This window comes from Phascolarctos cinereus, unplaced genomic scaffold (genome assembly GCF_003287225.1).
Source record: "Phascolarctos cinereus isolate Bilbo 61053 unplaced genomic scaffold, phaCin_HiC Scaffold_5;HRSCAF=322, whole genome shotgun sequence".
NCBI lineage: Eukaryota > Metazoa > Chordata > Mammalia > Diprotodontia > Phascolarctidae > Phascolarctos > Phascolarctos cinereus.
In genome coordinates, this window is record NW_027555958.1 from 325635600 (window position 1) to 325657443 (window position 21844).

Below are 21844 nucleotides of genomic sequence, written 5' to 3' on the forward strand. Positions count from 1 at the left end.
CATTTCCCAGTCTCCTCTCAGCTTACCTCCATACCACACTCAGTATGGTTCTTATTGCTAGTTATCTACTTATGTTCTCCTCCATTCACATGTATACTCCTTTGGTGGCTGAGTTGTTTTTTTAAGTCTTCTGCTCTTTTTAGCACACAGCCTGAAATAGTAAGGGCTTAATAAATGCTTGTTGAGTGACACTCACTGTGCTTATGTGGAAAAACACAAAGTTCATAATGAAAGAAAAAGGACAGATTATGGATTAAAGCTACCCAGTCTTCATAACCCTAAATGCTATATGTCACTGGACACTCAAACAGATGGAATCCCAACATGGACTCAGCAGACATTATTTAAAAGTATTTTATTTAGCTTTTTAATTTGAGGTAAAATACTTTTTTTCTTTCAACTTCCATAACAAAATACAGAGCTATCAGATACCCCTGGAAAAAATATGTATATTATACATATATTTCTATAACATTACATCATATATATATAATATATATATGCAAAATTCTGAAGACTTTATAGAAAGTGGAACATCTAAAAGGCACTGCACAATGGAGTTAAGATTACTTACATTTTTATGTACATATACACACTTTATTCTGCTTAAGTGGATACACCTAACCAAGTCATCTTCTGTAAGTGAACATCTCATTCACAAATCCCTGCATCACAATTCTAATCAACTTAAAGAATATGCCTAAAGGTCTCAAAACAATTTTCAATTGGTAGTTTTCTTTTTTTTCAAAAAAGAAACTAAAACCAGAACAGTTTTTTAAAACAATCAGATTAAAACGTCTTCTTTTTAAACCAAAAAGATAAAAATCAAAACAAACACCATGTAGGATCTGTAAGACAAAAAGTAAAGTTATTCTTGCTTATAAAAAGAACAAAACAAAACAAGAAAAGCCACAAAACATAATTATGGAATAAATTAAAAAAAAAAAGGGATAACCAGCCATTGGACTCCACCTGCCAGGCAAGAAGTGAAACCTTGGCTATGGTTTTTGTTAATGCTTCTTAGGTTTTTCTTGGCCCACTGAAGACTAAACTAAGGTATGGTAACTCCCTGTGTTAATAAGATGGAGATGAGGGTGGTGTGGGCCTTGGTAAACTGTTTATATTTCACCCCTACCCCCCTTAGAAAACAGTGAGCTATTTGATGAGGATGGATGTCGTTAAGTCTCTTCTCTACAGGTTTTTTCCTAAGGCTATAAAAACCAACTGCTCACAAGAACATACTCTTGATTTGTTAATACAGGTGGGTGTTGAAATGTCAACAGATTTAAACTTGTCAAAGTTTAAACATTTGGCACAATGGAATTTGGAAAAATTATAAAGTAACAAACAAACAAAAAACATCGTTGTTTTCATTTCTCCCTCCTCCACCTGCTGCTGCTAGACATTGATGTCACCGTTCCTGGCTGGGAGGAGTCTGGCTTATAACAGGTAGGGCTGAAGTGCTGCAAAGAGGTTAGGAAAAAGAGGTTCCAAGTCCCCTCCAGCCCTAGCACCACAACCACCACCCTCCTAAGGACCACTTCTAACATCAGTGATGTCAGCATTGCCCAACAACCTGAGTAAGCCCAAGTCTGGCTCTGAAAAAGGGACCATCCTAATCCCAGCACGCAGTGCAATCAATAAACTAACAGGCGGAATGGTGATCATAGCAAACAGATTAAACATCAACAGGTTCATAAAGCCAAACAACAATTTTCATGGAGTTGAACATTTTTTTGAGTGTTTTTCAAGTGTGAAATCAATGAATTTTTGTTCAAACAGAAGCAGCATCTAGGAATTCTGGCACTTGGGTTCTAGGGGGTTAAAGATATGCATTATGGATTTTTTTTAAAGGCCTCGTGTTATCTATTCCTGAGTTCATACCGACACCTGGTGGCCCTCTCTAGGGGATGTGGGTATGGGAAAGGGGGATGGCCAGACAGCCTCCTATATACCAAGTAACATTTTGCCCCCTTACCCCAGTCCCAAGCATGCCTTCTAATTCAGAGGTAAGTCAAGGTGCTAAGAGAGAAAAACCCACAATAGGTACCAAAGGCAACCTATGGGATGTCATTGCCAAGAACAAGGGTCCCCTTGCAGCCTGGCCAGGGCCTCATTGATCAAGGCTCCTTCCTGAGGAGTGGGAAAGTTCAAGTCACTTACTGATCTTGATTCAGTTAACTGGGTGCATATAAAATCAGGATGGCTCACTGGGAGATGAATCAAGATGCTGACATTAATCCAAGCCATCCCTGGAAATCTTAAATCCAAATCACACCCACCTGTTCCAACCCTTTTCTTGGCCTTTCATATCTGGTACTCTCCAAAAAGATTTTTTAAAAAAAGGGGAAAAAAACCCATTTTAAACACATCATCATACTATATACTATACACAGCCGAGTTAGGGTAGGGTGGAGCTGAGTTTTTCTATGCTTCCTTTAACCATCTTCTTTAACCATCTCTGCAACGCTGTCCAAGTTGATCTAATCTCATAATAGTGTAACTTCAGTTCATACACACAGCCACTCAATTTCCCCTTCTAATCATCTGCTTTTCTTCCTGCTCTTGGCCTTATTTTCCTGGCTTTGCAAGATATGGACTTCTTATTCTTTTGGAGGAGCCACTGAAAACATTCTCCAGTGTGAGTGTGTGTGGGGAACACACTTCTCACTGGAATTTGGAATACAGGCTAGGCTAATCAATGCATCACAATGAGAACCAGAACTACCCTAGATAATGGGCAAATATTTTATAGTTACACTGGGACAGAAAATCTCTTTTATCATTTACCAGGCCTCTCCTTTTATTCTCCTTGTCTATATTTCTTGCCGTCTCTCCACCTCCTCCAGTTTCACCATACATCTACTCACACCCACATCAACTTTCTGCATTTTAGAAGATATTTCAGCTCTGTCCTTGTTTCCCACCATTCTGCTCACCACCTTGCTCCTCCCAACCCCAATAATATCAAAGATTGGGATGGAAGGAGGATAGAGAGGAGAGTTAAATCCTCACATGCCAACTGGAAAACCTAACCATGTTCCAACATTCCTGGGTTATCTGAAAAGTTGTTCGTGCCCTTCTACAGGTTGTGCCAACAGACCCGTATATTGTACAGTTATTAAGGCTTGACTTAAAGAAAATGTTAAGAGAATCAGACACGATGGAAAGACATTTTCAATAACGCTATCACACTTTTAGGTGAACTCACAATCATACTTCACTTTAACTCCCTCAAACCACAACTAGAAAGCAAAAATGAGGGTTATTCTTGTCTTTTGTTTCTTAAAGGCATCAGGCTACTTCCTCCTGCCCACGTCTTTCTTCCCTGAAAGAGAGTTTACAACTCCTCATGGCTTCTTTAATAGGTATAGTAGGTGAAAAGTCCTAAAGAAACTAGCAGCCCTTCCAGAGGGCAGAGCTTCCTGACAATCACATAGCTGCTGCTGTTGCCCCTCTGCCCTGCTCTAATCTGGCTTTACTTTTCAGGGTTTCCTGAAAACTGTTTAAAAAAGAAATAAATTCACACCTGACTCCCAAATAAGACTGTGAGATTTCTTGCCCCTCCCTTGAAATAATCAAAAATGGAAAAAAAAAAGTTTTTTCCAGGCTAAATATTAAGAATTAATGGTCTCATTGTTCCCACCCCAACCCCTTTCTGTTATGTTTCCCTCTACATAAAGAGGAAAATTCATTAATGACTTCTCTATATAAATACAATAGAAAACCAAGGTGTTTGGGATCCCCTACTGTCACTATCAACATGACCAAGGTGTCTTGGTCTTTTGGGAGTTTCCTTATCAAAAGTCCAAGGGGACAGAGGCTCCCTCTCCTTCCCCTATTTAACCCTCCCCAACCCAACCCCCAACTTAGCTTTTCACATCCTGCTAATTTACAACAAAAAGATACCCCTCCCCTACCCAAAACATAAAAATACAAGTCTATTCTCTAGAATGATCAAACCAGCTTAATTCCCTCCCCCCCCACCCCCCCCACTCTGCAACCTTGCTACATAAATACATGTATTCAATTATAGTATAAACAGCTCCCAATTAATTTTCAATACTAAGCATCAGCAGCGGCTGCTGTGGCCACCCCCCCTGGGTCCAGCAATGAGGGGTGGAGACCCAGAAAGATTCCAATGAATCTTGCTGCTCTCACTCAGCTCTCTGGCTTCCCTATCACCATTCCATCTTCGCTTCAGCCGAAGCTTTGGGGGCATCAAGGCATCCTCTTTCTTTTCAGGGGCATTAGGCTCAACTACTGCCAGGGCATCCTTACCAGGCCTGTCCTCACTACCTTCATTCAACTCTGGGGACTCTTCACCTGGGCTGGTGAGGGGGACCAAGGGCCAGGCTGGGGGTGCAGCAGGGCGTGCAAAGAAGGCGCCCTCCTCATCTATGGTCCCACTGGGTACAGAGCGCTCTTCCCGCTGCTGTTCCTCCTTTTCTCTTAGTGGCTGCTCTTGGTTCTCAGTTTGCTGTTCCACCTTGATCCTTGGAGGGGTAGGGGCCATGGCAGGAGTGACAGTAACCGATGACTCTTCACTGCTCTCTACTCTTTCCCGGTTCTTTCGTCCAACAGGTGGTGGCTGGAGCTTAATGGGAAATTGGGCTGGCTCCTCTGGATGCATTTGGCACTGCAGGGGTGGAACCATGAGCCCAGGATAACGAGGAAAAGTCCGGGGACTTAGATGGTAGTTTAAAACTGAGCAGGCTTGAGAATGCAGGTAGTGTTTCATTTCATCAGGGTTAAAGGAAAAGCAGCTGCTACCAGTAAAGGGGCTTAGACCTGGGGAGGGACTGTAGGAAAAGAGGGTTGGGGTCAGGGACAGAGCTGGTGAGATGGGGACATTGAGGACACTTCCACGGCCTGGCAGTGGAGAAACAGCAAAAGGACTGTGGGGATCAGGGTATATCCCAGGCCTGGTGAAAAGAGGGAGCATAATGTCTGGCTTGCGCTTCTGGTGGCTAATTCCTCCACTAGTGACTGAATTCCGGGAAGTCATTAGATCCACACTCCTATGCCACTCAGCGGAACTGTCCTCCAGCTCTGAAATCTCTGCTTTTCGTTCACTTGCATCATTCAAGGACTCCTGCCCCGAAGGAGCTAGGGAGCTTGTGGAAAATCGGCCTGGCTGCACATCACTGGTGGGGGAATGGCTGTCCAGAGGGGGAAAGTGGAAACGGGAGGAGGCTGTTGGTACTGGAGGGGCACTCTGGGGTACTACTCCTGGGGAGGAGAAAAATAATGAAAAAGGAGTCTGGTCAATTAATTGTATCACTGTTTACTTATGCTACATTATAGCTACATTTTGTAGCAAAAGGAAGAATCATTGTTGGGATTAAATGCCACAAAACCCACTTTTTCCTACTATCTGCTGGATTAGGTATTTCATTCAGTTTAGTTGCAGAGAGTTCCTTGTCCACCACATTCACAACTCAAATGAGGAGTCTGGCCTGTAATGAAGGTTAAATTAGGGTTGTATTACTGGCTCCTCCCCAAACCCAGTGGAAAGTGAGAGTGCAAGGACCTTGTGTGTAACCCTAGGTAGATGCTAAAGATGTCCCTACATGTCTAAGCTGTGTACCTAGCTCTCTTTCTTGTGGCTATTTCTACCTACAAGGGTCTAGAAACAACATCCCTGAAGAGGAATGCTTCAGAGAATCACATATCCTTCAGTTCATACGTGGGTGGGGTAATTTGAATAAGACCACATTTTCAAGAAAATGCAAATGGAGACCTGGAGGAAAGGTGTCAAGTTTCATTAACATAAGATTATTAAAGTACTTTTGCTCATGAGCTCAGAGCTACCACATGAATTCAATAGTGATTCCATTATGGATATTTTTGGTTTCTACAATTCAGATGATATGCCAACTACTCCTCTAGCAACTTTTATATGGCAATCTCCATAAAGCACGGAAGAAGATCCAGCACAGGCTCACTTTCCTCCTGTGAGCGGAAAAGCCAGCACAATGTTATTTACTTTCACCTAAGTATTTTCCCACAACTAACTGCACAGCAACTTCTCAGCAAAGTCTCCCAGTACAAAACTGAGGATGGGTCAGTAGCTCTAAAGCTACTAAGGGGTGTAGTTTCTACTAAAGACCCTGGTGTCCTGAAACCCAACCAGCCCTGAAACAAAGTGAGGAAAAAAGTGAGAGGATAAATGGAAAGAGTAAAAGATAATTAACAAGTGAGAAAGAGAATTCAGTTATACATGGCAATAACTCTATATTTACATAGGACTTCAATGTTTAAAAAAGGATGACCTCATAGAACCCTGTGTTAAGTAGTATAAATACCATTATTTTATAGATAAGGAAATCTGTGTTTCAGAGAGTATATGTAGTTTGGTCATGGCCACAGAGCTAGGACTTGAAGTCAATAAAGGTATGGAAAGGAATCATCATTAATCAGCCATTCTGTGGCTCTGGTACCAGGGACGATAACCGCAGACTAGGTAGGATCATACAGGAACCTTTTATTAACCAAGAGGCAATACAGCTCCTTCAAGATGGAGCCACCTAATTTTATTTCCTCTTCAATGGATAACAGCCTCCTAATTGGTCTCTTGGCCTTCAATATCTCCCCTCTTCAATCCATCCTCCACACAAAGGCCAAAATAATCCTTCTAAAGAACAGATCTCATCACGCTGTTCCCTTGCTTGAAAGCCTTCAGTATCGCCCCAGTGACACTAGAATGAAAACCAGACTCCTCAGATGGCACTTCAAGCCGTTAACAACCTGGCTCCTGTCTTCTCTAGTGTACTCCACATTCCAGCCAAACTGAACTATGAGCTGTAGAATGTTTAACATTCTACCTCCAATTTCAGTGCCTGGAATGCCTTCTTTTCCTTTTCTCCACCTCCTAGAATTTAGCTTTCTTCTCAGTTCAGCTCAGATGCTACCTCCTCAGTGAAACCTTCTTTGAACTCCCAATCAGGACTCTCTCCCAACCCAAATTACCTTTTATTTACTGATCTGTATATAGGCTATATTCTCCAATATAAACTCCTTGATAGCAGTTACTGTCACACTTGTCACTTTGTCCCCAGTATAATTTTTTTTCTCCTGATCTGAACTTGTCTGCGTAGGGAACTTGGACCCAAGTAGGAAACTCATGGTATGGAAATAATGCAGATCAACTCACATAGAACATAATCTTAAGAGAATGGACTAGGGTACTGAGAAGTTAAATGACTTGTCCATGTCGAGTCAGTCATGTCAATAAGCATGGTCACACAAATAATAAGTGTCAAGGCAGGCCTTGAATCCAGGTCTTCATGACTCAAAGCTGGTCCCCTACTATTCAAGATGCCTCCGGCCTCACTCCTGAATAGGCATTTAATACGTCTAATGTGGAAACTGGGTTTTAGAGAAGCATGTTACAAATGAAAAAGTCATGTGAATGCCATAGTTTTAGAGGAAAGCCTTATTCCATGAAATTTTCCCCTCCTACTGCTGAAAGTGATCTCTCTCTCCCCTATAAATTCATAGCATACTTTTTGCACCTTTTAATAAGATTTTTAACACTGTGTTGTACTGCAAGTTACTTATATACATGTATACAATTCCCCTAATTGACAATTTCTTAAGAGGAGAGACCATGTTTTATATACTACATCCCTTTTATATCCCTTTGAATATCTAGTTTGGTGCCCTGCATTGAGAATGAGGTACCTGCATTTAGCAGGCATTTAAATATTTTCTCAGTGAAAGAAGCCCTTTTTACTAAAGTAGGGATAAATATCAGTGGTTTTCTACCTTCTAGGAAGGTGTATGGTCACCTCATTCTCAATTTAATAATTTTTCTACCTGGCATTCTGCTCACTCAATAAAGGTTCTATTCTGTTTTACTATCTTTTAAAGCACTATCAAATCTTCTGCCAAATTTAAAAACATACAGGACAAATTTGGGGGGGCAGCTTCTAAATTGTAAGCTCTTTGAGGGCCAGGAATATGTCTTATATATGGTTGTACTCTTCCCTTCTCCCTACCTATCCTAATGATCTGCACATAATAATGTACAAATGTTTGCTGAACTGAATGAATTATCCCTTTAGCTCTGACCTGTATTAAACCTCACCTATACTTATGTTTCTAAGCAGTTTTTGTTTACCTAACTTATTTCAGGGTAAACCTCCCAAAGGCTAATAATTTTTCTTTTGTTTCACCTCTGATGTTGATACTCACATTTGATTTGGAAGTTAGAGAACAAGAAAAAGCCAGGACAGGTGACAGTACTTAAATATATCTTACATCCATACGGCTGACCCTGAAAATTTTTCATCTGGGGACTGTGGATGGAAGGTTAAGTACTAAGTCTGATGTAGAGGAAGATACTGAAAGATACTAGAGAAGACCTTCTTGTGGAGAACTTTGAGCTCATGAAAATCTTGAACTCAGCATCCCTGGATTTCTTTTTCTCTAGGGAGGAGAGGCCATAGAAATCTTAAAGAATTCTAAGACTATCAAGTTAAAAGGCACCTTAAAGAACACAAATCCAAGCCTTGAATTTATAGAGATGAAGAAATTAAAGTTTAACAGTTGCTTAGCACAGTGCCTCGCACATAGGTACTTAATAAAAATGTTTATTAGAGAGTTCTACCTATAGCCAACAATTTAATAAACACTCATTATTGTGCAGAACATTGTGCTAGGTAGAAGTCTGTGGCAGAGAACCCAGTCTAGAACCCAGGTTTCCCGATTCCTAATTAGGTACTCTTTTAAAGCTTCCTCCTAACCTTGGAAAAGATGATCACAACTTCATTGCCCCGAAAATTAAATAAGGCCCATATATGGGATATGGGTAAGAGCAATTTCTAAACAAAACCCTACTTGTATATAGGATATTGTATACAGGATAGCTGTCTATGCCCAGGCGAAGCTCCCTGAAGCAATCAGGCATTGTGCCTAAAAGCTTTGCTTTGCTTCATGACTTGTCTGCGACTTTTTGATTAAGATTTGAAAGGGTATGTATTGGTGGGAAACCTTCATACAACTCAACCTAGGCAGTTAGATAACTCTTTCTACTTCTGCCAGTCTACAGGTTGGGGGAGACTTATTATTCCCTTCCCAGACCTGCAAAAAAAGGTTACCCCTGAGCCACTGGATGAATTCCCTATTGCCTTACGGGAAGTACAACTAGATCCAGGTCGGTGCTTGTACACTGGCTTCAAAAGGGAACATGTTCTAATCTAGAACAGTTTGGTCAGTGAAGATTTGAGGGAAATGGAGATTTGGGAAGAGACTGACTGAGGTTATTGGTGTGATTCTTTGTCCAGTGAGATCCAATCCCCTTCCCCACCCAAACCAGGTGCATAAGGGAGGGGCTAGAGTGAGAAATAGAGGAAACAAGATTCCAGCGGCCAAAACAGGTTTGATTTCCTAACGCCTTTCCCCCAGGCATAAGGAAAGAAAACAGGTTGTAATTAGAGAGATGCATTCCAATACCAACTTTTTTTTTTTAAATGCATGCCCCAGGGACAGGAGGGAGTGGCTAGCAAAGGGGAGATGGAACAGTAATGATAGCAGCGTCAGGCTAAAACTGCCCTAACTTGTTGTGTGTAGTAATTACAGATCTGCAATGGATATTGGCATTCTATTCTCTCTCAGCCACTCCCCAGTTCCAATTTTTCAGCTCTAGAACAAACTTTACCCTGAGAAGTAGTATTACCTTCATAATCAAGATCAGCTTTCCTTACCACTGCTACCCAAGGCAACAAAGTTGGAAGTTGATGGAATGGCCAGAAACTATTTAATTACAATCTAATTTGTAAGGTAGTGGTGCTATTTTCATCTTTGGGGACGAGTGAAAAGCCTTTCAGTTTTCAACTCCTGGGTCTGCCAGATCTACAGAGGAATAGGACCTCTGAGCTGTGCCAAGTCATGTCCCCATAGACAACTGTTACCTGGGCTGCTCTGAAGGGAAACTCTACCAAAGACTATGTGTATCCTGGGGGCCCTGGGGGAAGAGAAGCCATGAAACCCAAACAGCTCAGGCTGCCCTGCTTTCAACCCCTCCCCCCCCAATCAAACACTGCTTTTCACTGCAAACGTGATTGAGGCCACTGTGGTTTTGACTGTATTCACTTGATAAGGTAAACCTGGTAGTTTCACAGAAAATCGGAAGTGCTTATAAAGACTCCTGTTGCTATTAGGGAGTTAAACAAGTTTCTAGAGTCTGTATTTAAAAAAAAAATCAACATAAATTTAGGAATCATTTTCCTTAGAGAACACAGAACCAAATCTCTAAGAGACCTAGCACTTTACACAATAAGCTTTAAAAATCATAAGAAAGGGCAATCATCTTCAAAAAAAAAAAGCAGCCTCTGGTCAATTATATCAGTGTCAGTACTATGTATTATCAAAATTAAAAGTATACATTTGACCTTACTATTAACAACAACAATTGTGGGCAGAATGTACTTTTAAAAAAAGGTGTATTGGGATGTGCCTGCTATTGTGAGATAAAATATTATCAATACCTTTTTTAAAAAATTCCCAAAGAAACTAGTTACAAGAAAGTCCTAAGCGTCCACTGCTTCTGAGTTTCCCTTAGAAGAGCCAGAATTAGACTTAGATTTCATTTCAGTTCACATTCTTTTCTCCACTCAAAGAATTGTGCTTACCATTGGGCCGAATGTTGATGAATGGATAGTTGGGCATCACCAGCTTGTTGAAGTTAAATTTATATGTAAACCTTTTGCCTTTTGTTTTATGAAGGATCCTTTTGTTGTAATAGTATCTGTCAAAACAAAAATATGCATATTAATGCATCTTCCAGCTCCCCTAAGCTTACGTAAAAAAAATTTTAGGTAATCAAATGAAAGGCTCATGTCATTTCAAAGGTGGAGAGGGGGGCCAGGTAGGAAGGGCAGCATGCAAAAAGTCTTTGTCCCTTTACTCTACCCTCACCTCAATCACCTTTCCCCATCTCTCCAGCCACAGCTCTATACCCAGTTTCCTTCCTGTTCCCACTTTGGTAAGAAAGCTACAATATACATACACTATCTCTTTTTGTCTGCCTTGCCCAGGTGGGAACAGAAAACCTGCAGCACAGAGACTGGAAGTGTTGCTAGTTGGGAGGCCTATGCCTATAACCTGGGGTGAGGAATGCAGGATTGTTTTATGGTGACAGGTCAAACAATGGTATATCCTGATGTGGAAAACAGCAGCCAGCCTGGGCTGCCTTAACCTCAAAGAATCAAAAGGATCTGTAGAGCTCAGACAAAGCTGGCGGATAAACGTGTGGGTTCAGGGTCAACAAAGGTGAAGGACTAGAGAATTTTAAGAGTGACTGGTACCTTCAGCTACTTAGACTGTACTAGACAAGTCATAAATTGCCCTTTAGACCGAGGATAAAAAGATCTCTGAAACTGAGAGTGACAAGGGTGAAGGGAATAAGGAGGAAGTTCACACAGACCAACCTCTGGACCTCTTGGAAGGTCACAACCAAACAACCTATGAATTGACAAGGCCAAAAAATGTTATTCCTGGATAGCTGTCAATCATAGCAGAAGATAACCAAATCAGCCCTCCTTAGCCTCCTCCTGAGAGGTCAGGAAGAAGAGAAATAATAACAGATAGGCACAATACCAAATGCCCAATAAGACAAGGCTAAGTAATCCCCAGCATTATAAACGAACTCCAATCCCTATTTTACCACACCCTCTCGCCCACTGAGGAGAATTGGTTGCCTGTCAGGATTCAGTGCCAACCATGTTGGAATTTCCTCCTACAGATACCCACAGATATGCTTTCTCCTTCTGTACCTTCACTACTTACATTCAGGTGTTCTTCTGCTCCCACTCTGAAGTAATGAAGGAATTTATCTAGCCAGTTGTCACCTACTATTCCACAGGATGCCAAGTCTCCCAAATTGTCTGATCACCTCCTAACCCAAAGCATCACAAATATAGGTCATTTTCCTTCCCTCACCTGAGGGCCCGGCTCAGCTTGTCATAGTTCATCTGTGGTTTGCACTTTCTTCGGCCCCAGAGGCGGGCCACTTCATCTGGGTCCTTGATGACAAACTCCCCATACTCTCCCTGCTGCCAGGCAATGACATGGCGGAACTCCTCTTTCTGAAGCAGCTCCAAGATGAAATGCCACAGCTGGATCTGCCGGGAGCCTGGGGAGGACTCCGTTTTGTAGGCCCAGTCAGGGAACTGGTAGCCTTAAGACCAGAGGGAAAGAAAAGGATAAGACTAAAGAAGTTGAGAGCTATTTAAATACCAGCACCCCTACCCACTTTACATTCCACAGATCAGGATGCTAGAGTGTTGAGCAAACATACCTTAAAACACCTTTTCAGACAACTGGGACTAGTCCATTAGGGAATAAGAAGGGACAAAGAAGTTACATGTCCTTACTGCAATTACTAATTCCTGGAAAAACCGGCAGCAAAACTCAGGTGTCCTAATTGCCCATCCTTTCTTTGTTACTAAATTCTATGTCTACATCATGAGGGCATTAAAGTTCTGAAGCGATTAAAGGGACACAGAATGAACACCCCAGAAATAATGGAATATTTTCTAAAAAAGAAAGCTATACACCCCTCTCTCAAGATACTAACATTGGAATTGTGGCTCTAAGAGGAAAAAGTTTCTAAAGTCTAGGACAAGGGTGGGGTGAACAGACATGTTAAACACACATCCATAGGAAACAAGCCTACAACTGTCCTAGCAGCAACCACCCAGCCAAGAGGCTGTCAGTCACGGTTTGGCACTTGGTGTGGACAGAGCCCAAGTGGAGAAAACGGGAAACCACCAAGTGACATTCCCAGTAAACTAGAAAAGGCTCACCTCCACCTCCTTCTGGCTTTTCCACAATGCTGCAGCCCGCTTTCATTTTCTCCCTCCTGCTGACTGTTAAAAGAGACACAAGCCACAATTACTTTAAAAAGCTATTATCTTGCCTAGGTTTATTTGTATAGGTTTCTTCCAACTCTCCTTTTCCCCATCTTTCCTGCTCCCAGCGTTAGCAAGTCTCCTTCCTCCAAACTTGTCACCTCCAAACTGTTAATCCCCAAGTCGACAAATGATGGTCCCTAGGTCATCAGCTTCAAGAGCCATAATTATCTCTCACCTGACTTTAAACCACAAAGTGTAAACACTGTTTTTAATATTTGCTTTCTTCCTCCTGACTGGCCCTTCAAAAGTAGAAAGAAAAGGCTAGAGAGAGACGGGTCCAAAAAGGCAGCCAAAACAAGTCAAACAGTTTGTCTTCTATTACTAGACAGATCCAGATGCCAAGATACACAAGCCTGAGCTCACCAGATGTACCAGTTTAAGGAAAGAAAAAAAAATCCAAACCCTTCTTATTCCCACTCAAGAATGCACATCTGATTTTGATTTCTTCAGCTGGATTATGTGAGCACGGGGAAGGAGAACTTCTAACCAGAAACAGCCCCCTCCCCCTCGGAAAAAATACCCTGGGATACAGGAAGTAAACACACCACATGTACAGTCACTCAGCACCAGGAAAAAAAAAAAGACATATACACACCAAGATTTGGAGATGGGGTGTAAATAGTTCTACAATTTCTCCCCTTAGCATGAAGGGAAAAAAAGCACATTTCCCAGTATCTACTTCTTAACAAAATATGAGGCTGAATTCATTTGGCTCCTCAAGGAAATTTCCTATGACTACTGCCTGGTTTTTTAAAGTATCACTCCTCCCTTACCCCTCTGGGAGAAGGGAGAGAAAGCAAAGTGGGGAGGTGGAGACAAAAGGTGATCCACTCCTGAAGGAAATCCATTCTTTACTGTCTCATTAGTATAGGTTTACGCCATCACCAATCCTAGCACACTCATCAATCAATACACAGCACAGGCTAAAGTCAGTGGAAGTATAGGTGTCTCGGTGCCCAGGGGATGAGGAGGGGAGAACTGGGTGTGGAAATCCTAATCCTACACATTTTAAAATGACTTCCCAAAGTTCTCAAAAACACTTGACTTTCAATTGTCTCCGCCACCCATTTTAAAACTTCCAGAATCACTCTGATAGATTAGAGTAGCCCAGAGGATGTAGGACACAAAAAAGACACAAACACTCACACACACATACACACTCCTCCAGCAGCACCGCCTCCCCCCCCAGCCGACCCCATCTCCGTGTCATCGAGTGTGGGAAAAAAAGTAATTTTCCCAGCCTTCCAGCAAGCTTCCCCGGACAACTCTCAAATCCTTCCCTAGCTCATCTCAGGATCCTTCAAATGGTCTAGAGATGTCCTTCGACTATCGCCACAGACGAGACCAGGATTCACCAAAGACCTGCCCAGGAAGTACCCTTACCTGACATCCCAATCCCTCCCCCTCATTCCAACGCATACTTTCAGCAACTGCTCGGACCTCTCTCCCTAACTTCCAAACTTCCCTTCACAGACCTCCAAGCTTGGGCCACCCCCTCCCCGAGCTGGCTGTCCACAGCCTGCGGGGCCGCCGGGGTTGCGGCTGACAGGACCGCGCTACTCCCCTCCCCCTCCGCCTCAGACCCCGGGCTCCCTGATTCCGAGCCGCCTCCTCTGCGGGACGGGGCGCAACCTCCGACCCCCACTTCAGACCGTGGGAGCCCCGCTGCGTCCTCGGCTCGCGGCTCGGGCCTCGCGGGGTCCGCACCACCCCCGGAGCTCCCGAGCCCGCGCGGGGTGAGGCCCTGCTGCTCCGGAGTGGGCGGCCTCGGCTCCGGACCGAGGGCGGCAGGCACCGCGGAAGGCGCCGGCCTGGATGGTGGCGGAGAGGGCATCTCGGACCCGGGGAGGAGCAGGCGCGGAGGGGCCCGGGAGGCGGAGGCTGCGAGGAGGCAGGGCCCCCAATCGGGGCCGGGACTCACCTCACTCCTCCGTGGTCCGTCTAGGTCCCGTCTCCTCGGCGGCGTCTCCGGCTCCTCCTCATCCACCCCAGCAGGAAGTGACCTTCTCGTAGGCTTCGTCACTTCCGTCCCCTAGCCAGGAAAGCAGGGGAGGAGACCGGCAGGAGAGCAGAGGCAAGCCCCTCCCATCTTCCTTCACGGCCTTTCGCTACGGTCTCCTTCCCCGCCTCCTCCAACCTCCGCCCCGTCTCCCTTTCCTTTCTCTTCCCCGCAGACAGCGACTTCCGCCCACACTCCGCCTCTTCCTCGCCCCCAACCCCGTGCTTCCGCCCCAGCCCGAGTGCCGTGCGTCATGATGCGGGGGCACGTTACGCACGCCTTAGGGGGCTGGCGAGATGAGAGGCAGAGATGGGGCGGGGCGGGAGGCTGAAGGAAGCTCGGCGGGGCTCCCTGGGGAGTTACGTAGGCTTCAGGGAAGGGTCTTTACGCCATGCCCACGCGCGTCGGGCCTGTGCGTGAGCGAGCCCGTGTATGGGGGCGGGGGTGGGGCGTGAAGGGGAAAGGGAAGGGGGCGGGGTCTCCGAAGTCTTGGAAGAGGAAAGGGTTTCAAGGAAGGAGGGAGGGGGAACCTGGACCCGATCTAACTCAAGACTCCTGGAAAGGGACGGCCCGGCTTCGCTGGGCTCCAGACCCCTGGAAAGACTGCCCTAGACTTTACAAATCGCCAGGCTCCTGGAAAGACACACACACACACACACACACACACACACACACACACACACACACACACACACACACACACACACTTCACAGGGCTCCAGACCCATTCCTTTGTGCCAGAACGCGGGCTCTCCTAGGTCCCTAGTATGCACGGCCCCATCTCCGTCCTTTCACTTCTGCCATCAGCATGGAGTCAGAAAATAATTTGCACTGACGAGGTGTAATTGACAAATCATGTTTCCTCTCCTAAACCAATCAGGAGCACCCTCTCCTTTCTCTTTCCATTTCCCTTTTCTAAAGCACTTATGAAGGGAAAGCCTTAGGCTGTTTTTTAAAAAAGGACTCTAAGCTTCTCTCTTGTAAGTAGGAAGTAAACTTACCTTTGTTAGTCTCTACTAAAAACACTTAAGTATTTTTGAGGTCCAGGGTTCCTGAACGCAGTTGAGGATGCCCACTCCTCCCCAAGTCCCACAACAAGAGATGTTTTTGTATGGCTTTATATGTGTGCATCGAGTTGTCTTTCCTGTACAATGTAAGTCTGTCAACAGCATTTATTAAGCCCCTTATATAGAAAGAAAAAACAAAAAACACAGTCCTTGACCTCAAGGGGATTACATTCTAATGGGGGAGACAACATTCGAAGAATTATGTACAAACAAGATTACATACGGAATAAATTGGAGATAATCACAGGAGGAAGGCACTAGCATTAAGAGGGAAAAGGGAGGACTTTTTGGAAAAGGTAAGATTTAAACTGAGACTTGAAGGGAGCCAGGAGGTACAGATAAGGAGGAAGGGAATTCTAGGCATGGAGGACAGTCAGTGAAAAAGCTAGAAGTGAAGTGTCTTGTTGTGAGAAACAGCAAGGGGAGGGTTATTGCAGAGTACATGGAGTAAGGTGTAAGAAGAGTAGAGAGGTAGGAAAGAACCAGGTTGTGAAGGGCGCTTTTTTCCCCCCTCTTGAAAGGCTTTAAAAGTCAAACAAAGGATTTTATATTTGATCCTGGAGCCAGTGAGGTGGCACTGGAATTTATTCCATGGGGGAGGGAGAGGTGACATGGTCAGATCTGCACTTCAGAAAGATCACTTTGACAAGGAAGGATGGACTGGAGTGAGGAGAGATTTGAGACAGGGAGACCAACCAGAAGGCTATTTCAGTAGTCCAAGTATAAAGCGCTATGTGGCTGCACCGGGGTGGTATTAGTGTCAGAGGAAAGAAGAGGGCATATGGGAGAGATGTTACAAAGGTAGAAATAAAAGTTGGCAACTGATTGGATGTGGGGGATGAGAAAGAGGAAGGAATTGAAGGTAGCACAGTGGATAGAGTGATGGGCTTAGAGTCAGGAAGATTCATCAAATTTGGCCTCAGACACTTTACTAGCTGGGTGACCCTGGGCAAGTCACCTAACCCTGTTGGCCTCAGTTTTCTCATCTGTAAAATGAACTGGAGAAGGAAATGGCAAACCACTCCAGTATCTTTGCCAAGAAAACCCCAAATGGGGTCAGGGAGAATTGGACATGACTGAAACAAATGAACAACAATAACAACAAGGAATTGAAAATGACACCTAGGTTGTGAGTCTGGGTGTCTGGGAGGATAGTGATGCCTTTGAAAATAACAGGATAGTTAAGAAGGGGAAAGGTTTTAAAGGGACAGTTAATTAGTTCAGATTTGGATGTTTATGTGACATCTAGTTGAGATGTCCAATTAGCAGTTGGAGATTTAAGACTGGAAGTCAACAGTGAGATTAAGGTAAGACAAATAGATCAAGGCAAGGTTCTCAACAGAGAGGGTAAAAGAGGAAGAGTCATAGGAGATTTGAGGAGGGATGAAAAATTTGGCAAATTTTCTGTGGCAAAGAGCATAATGGACTGATTAGGGAGGTTTAAAGGGATTGCCTTGCAATGGTGAGGACCCAGCTGAGATTATGTAACATAAATCTATAGTGGACCCAGTCAGTGTGGTGATTTTCTCCAGCTTTGTTCAGCAGCATGTGAGTAGGGAAGGTATTGGATGTTGAGAGTAATCTAAGACTGGGGATTTCCATGGCAAGATTCAAGAAAGGATAAGGGAACAAGGCACTCAGAAGAAGACAGACTTGAACTGGTTTATGAAGGGGTCAAGATGAGGGATGGAGGAGAATGTCACCAATTGTTCTGGGTTGGGCCTAACTCAAGCAAGTCCCTTGGTGGTTTAGGTTTGATACTGGAACAAGATGAGGCATTCAAAGGTCCTTCAACAGTTAACAAAAGATAACAAGATGTGGTATATGAATATAATAGAATACTATTGTGCTGTAAGAAATGATGAGCAGGATAATTGCAGAAAAACTTGGAAAGACTTACACGAACTGATGCAAAGTAAAATGGGCAGAACCAGAACATTGTACACAGTAACAGCAATATTGAATGATGATCAACTATGAATGACTTAGTTCTTCTCAGCAATTCAATGATCCAAGATAATTCCAAAGGACTCATGATGAAAAGTACTATCCCCATCCAGAGAAAGAACTGATGGAGTTTGAATACAAATAGAAGCATATTATTTTTCTTTTTTTTGCATTTTTTCTTTTGTTCTGTTTCTCCTTTCACAACATGACTAATATGGAAATGTGTTTACATGATTGTACATATATAACCTATATCAAATTACTTACTGTTTGAGGGAGGGGGGAGGTGAGAGAAGGAGGGAAAAATTTTGGAACTCAAAATTTTTAAAAAATGTTAAAAACTTTATAGGTAACTAGGAAAAAATAAAATACTATAATAAAAAGATAACAAGAGAAGGGTATTTAACAAGTATATGCATTGAGAACCCCTTGAACTGAATTAGCTGAGTGAAGCTTCCATCAAAACCCACCAGTCCAGCATCAGAGTGGCCCTGGAGCTCCTTGTGAGAGCTAAGTGACAAGGAGGTGACATCTGTAGTCTGAGCCCTTAGTCCCTTGAGCCAGTAAATATTGAGGAATGCCTTAATATTTTTTAAGGAAAAATTATCCCAACCTGCATGGGGTGAGGGATTAGGATATTGTTCCTTTCACACTCTACCCCTTGGTGGTAGGTCCTTTAGGCTTTCTGGAGCAGTGGTGTCAAGTTCAAATAGAAAGGGATCCCTACTTTATTTTATTAAACATTTCCTGATTAATCTAGTGGAGCATTGGGAGATGTTGGTGGCTGCATTCAGACAATAAATTTGCCACCTCTATTCCAGAGAACTTTTTACCACTTAAATGACTTGCTTTTACTGGTTAACCCTGACCTTCAGTATTCAAGAAGCCCGATGTAAGCATCATTAAAGGAGGAAGAGAAAAAACTAAAACAGAAACATCATAAAAACAAGATAAACAATGTAACAGTTTCCTGAATCTGGGATAGTCCCACAAAAGCCTGAGTCCTGGGACTAAACAATCAGGTAATGTGGTGGGTGATACCCAATCTTTTCAGTTCACAGTGGGTCTCAGTGTAAAAAGGGGACCAGAAGCAGGAGCAACAATGGGAACACCAGGGCTATGGCAAAGATGGTAATACTTCCTGCATAGTCACCAATTCTTATCACAGATCAGGGAGAATTGCCCTATTGCCATCCCCTTAATGTTACTTGGCTCCCTGGGTGTACAAGGGGTTGGAGATACAAAAATCTTTGGCCCATGAGAGGCCTCTGAGGAATTGTTCACCTTCTTCTGGGGAGGCTGGTTAAATACTTTGACCTTACACTTATAGCCATAAAGCAAGCTATGGCATCTTTTGGCCCTCCCTTGGTTAGAGCAGTACAGTGATCACTGGGTGTTATACTGGCTACAACTTGGAAGAACCAATGTTTTATGTTACAATAATTAATGGGCTACAGCAGGCCTGCCTGTTGCCATGGTACATGTCAGCACCCACTTTTCTGCCACTGGACTGCCACTGTTGCTAGGAGTTGATCTGCTGCAGCTGCAGCTGCCCACTGCCTGCTGTGGCAGCATCTTTGTTCACTGCCCCTGTGCCAGTACCCTTGGGGCCTGAGTCTGTGCCTGCTATTCCCTTACTAATACTACCAGAGTGATAGTATGTGCCCTCTGCACACTGCTCACCCTGCCAAGGTTGGTTGCTGCCCCCCATGCCAGAAAAGAACTACTACTACTAGGGCCTGAGCTTTTCTGCCCTAAGTAGGGCAGAGTATTGCTACGGGCCTGAGTACTTTTGCTCCAATACTGCTGGGGCCTCCTGTAGTAGATCTAACTCTGCATTTCACCTCTGCTCAAGATTACTCTCCTGTGTTCAGCATCAGAATATTAGGGTTGCTGACTTCAGGAGATAGTGGAAGATAAAAGGCCTACTGTGCTATGCCATGGGGTCACAAAGAGTCAGACACAACTGAATGAATGAACAACAACTGTGGATGCTCCTACAACTGGGAAAAAGACACAAAGCAATACAAAAAACAACAAAGCCAGAAGTTTGTCTAGGCCAGTACATGTTTCTCTATTTCCCACGTGCAAACAGTAGCCTTTTCTGCTGGGAGTAGGGAAATGCTCTTCGTCAGGGGCTCTTCACTGGGAGCTTCAGAGAGGAAGAATTGTAGTTCATAATTCATAGATCAAGGGTAAGAGTAGAAACTTTTTAAACTGACACAGCATCCTTGCCCTCTCAGCTAATTAAATCTGGTGTAATCAGTACATTTGTCCATATCCCTAATTCCAGAAATGTCTCTGTGCTCCTGGTGAGAATTTAGCATTGTCCTTTCAAGGGCCTCCCCTAATGGTCTGCACCAAAGAATCACAACAAAATCAATTTGGCAAAATCAGCTTCTCAAATTCCAAATTAAGAAACAAAACTCAGTTTCTTCAGCGCAGTGTAGACAATCCTAAAATGCTAGAGATCATCCTTCATTTGCATTTCCTCACTGTTGGGATCCTTCATGCAACCCCTCAAATAGCTGGTCATGGACTGAGAATTGTTGGTTCAGCTGTACTGTCTCTTCTTTAAAAAAGTCATTTAAAACCTAACAGTTAGAGTCCCTGGAGTCAGGAGGACCTGAGTTCAAATCTGGCCTCAGACACATAATACTTATTAGCCGTATGACTCTGGGCAAGTCACTTAATCCCAATTGCCTTGCCAAAAACAAAATGAAACAAAACAAAACAAAAATAAATAAAAAATTAAAAAAAACCCAAACCCAAAATCAAAAACCAAAACACTTTATACTCCCTTAGAATTGGGATGAGACTTTTTGCCAGGAGGCATCCTCCTAGACAGTTGGGTGATGCTGACTATTAGCAATACAAATACAGAGAGGTAAGCACCAATGGTTCTGAATTTGTGTGCCTCCAAGGAGGGGAAAATCTTTTCTTCCATACCCCAAAATTCAGTCCCTCCAGGCTTTTTCGAAAGTAAATTGAGTTTTGGAGAGATCTGTCCCCTAGTAGCACTTGGAAGAGACTTAAATTAGTAGGCTGGAAGGCTCAACAACCCTTAAGGGCTTGAAATACAGTTTAGCACAATTATCTTTAAGGTACAGTGTGTTTTTTTTGTTATGTTTTTTTGAAACTGAGTCTCCCTATCTTACCTAGGCTGGAAGTGCAGCAGCCACTCACGGGTCTGATCCTGATCCTGATAGGCAAGAAGCTTTAGCCTGTTCCATTTTTTTCTGACCTGGACTGGTTTGTCCTTCCTTTTTCTTTTTTCTTTTTCTTTCTTTCTTTTTTTTTTTTTTAGGCAAGTGGGGTTAAGTGACTTGCCCAGGGTCACACAGCTAGTAAGTGTCAAATGTTTGGTCTGAGGCCAGATTTGAACTCAGGTCCTCCTGACTTCAGGGTCGGTGCTCTATCCTCTATGCCACCTAGCTGCCCCTGGTTTGTCCTTTCTTAGAGAGCCTTGTGGCACATCTGCTTCCGGGGGCTCATCGTATTGGTCCCAGACTTAGTGCCAGACTTAAACCAGGTAGACTTTAATGTCCTACAGCAACTCAGAACTCTCCAAGGAATGCAATTCACCAGCCTCAGCCCCACCCAGCAGCAGTGACTATAGGCATGTGCCGTCATACCTGGTCAAAGTACAATTCCAAAGGACAGGGAGCACACTCACATTGTTCTCTACTTGGTAAAAGGCCACAGGCAGTTTACTCTCTAATTTCCCAGGAGTATGTGTGGGTGAGACCTCACAGTAGAGGTATCACGAGAAGCATGAATAGGGTCACCTTCCTCTGCACTGCTCATCACAATCTTCATAGAGATTATTATCTACTAATCTAGCAAGACCACACTAATTATTCTGGGCGGGGCCTGACTCTGCCTAGTCCCCAGGTAGGTTAGGTTTGATA

General features: G+C 43.6%; 1 protein-coding gene across 2 annotated transcripts; it reads right to left on the bottom strand.

The window, feature by feature from the left end:
- Window positions 1-338: 338 nt before the first annotated feature.
- ETV3 (ETS variant transcription factor 3) lies at window positions 339-15044 on the bottom strand. Of its 2 annotated transcripts, none has more exons than XM_020991484.2 (5): window positions 14842-15044; window positions 12813-12875; window positions 11947-12184; window positions 10638-10753; window positions 339-5232 (listed from the first exon to the last, which is right to left on the bottom strand). In XM_020991484.2, exons 2-5 carry the CDS (start codon window positions 12856-12858, stop codon window positions 4073-4075), a joined length of 1560 nt encoding a protein of 519 aa, XP_020847143.1. In that variant the 5' UTR covers window positions 12859-12875; window positions 14842-15044; the 3' UTR covers window positions 339-4072. The 2 variants fall into 2 exon arrangements, with proteins under 2 accessions (XP_020847143.1, XP_078012308.1); XM_078156182.1 differs by lacking the exon at window positions 14842-15044 and adding an exon at window positions 13096-13179.
- Between the last annotated feature and the right edge of the window lie 6800 nt (window positions 15045-21844).

Coding starts and splice junctions, on each gene's coding strand:
- ETV3 (XM_020991484.2), bottom strand. CDS start 12,858: ATGAAAGCGGGCTGCAGCATTGTGGAAAAGCCAGAAGGAGGTGGAG. Junction 12,185..12,812: donor AAAGCCAGAAGGAGGTGGAG/GTGAGCCTTTTC, acceptor TCTGGTCTTAAG/GCTACCAGTTCCCTGACTGG. Junction 10,754..11,946: donor AAGCTGAGCCGGGCCCTCAG/GTGAGGGAAGGA, acceptor TTGTTTTGACAG/ATACTATTACAACAAAAGGA.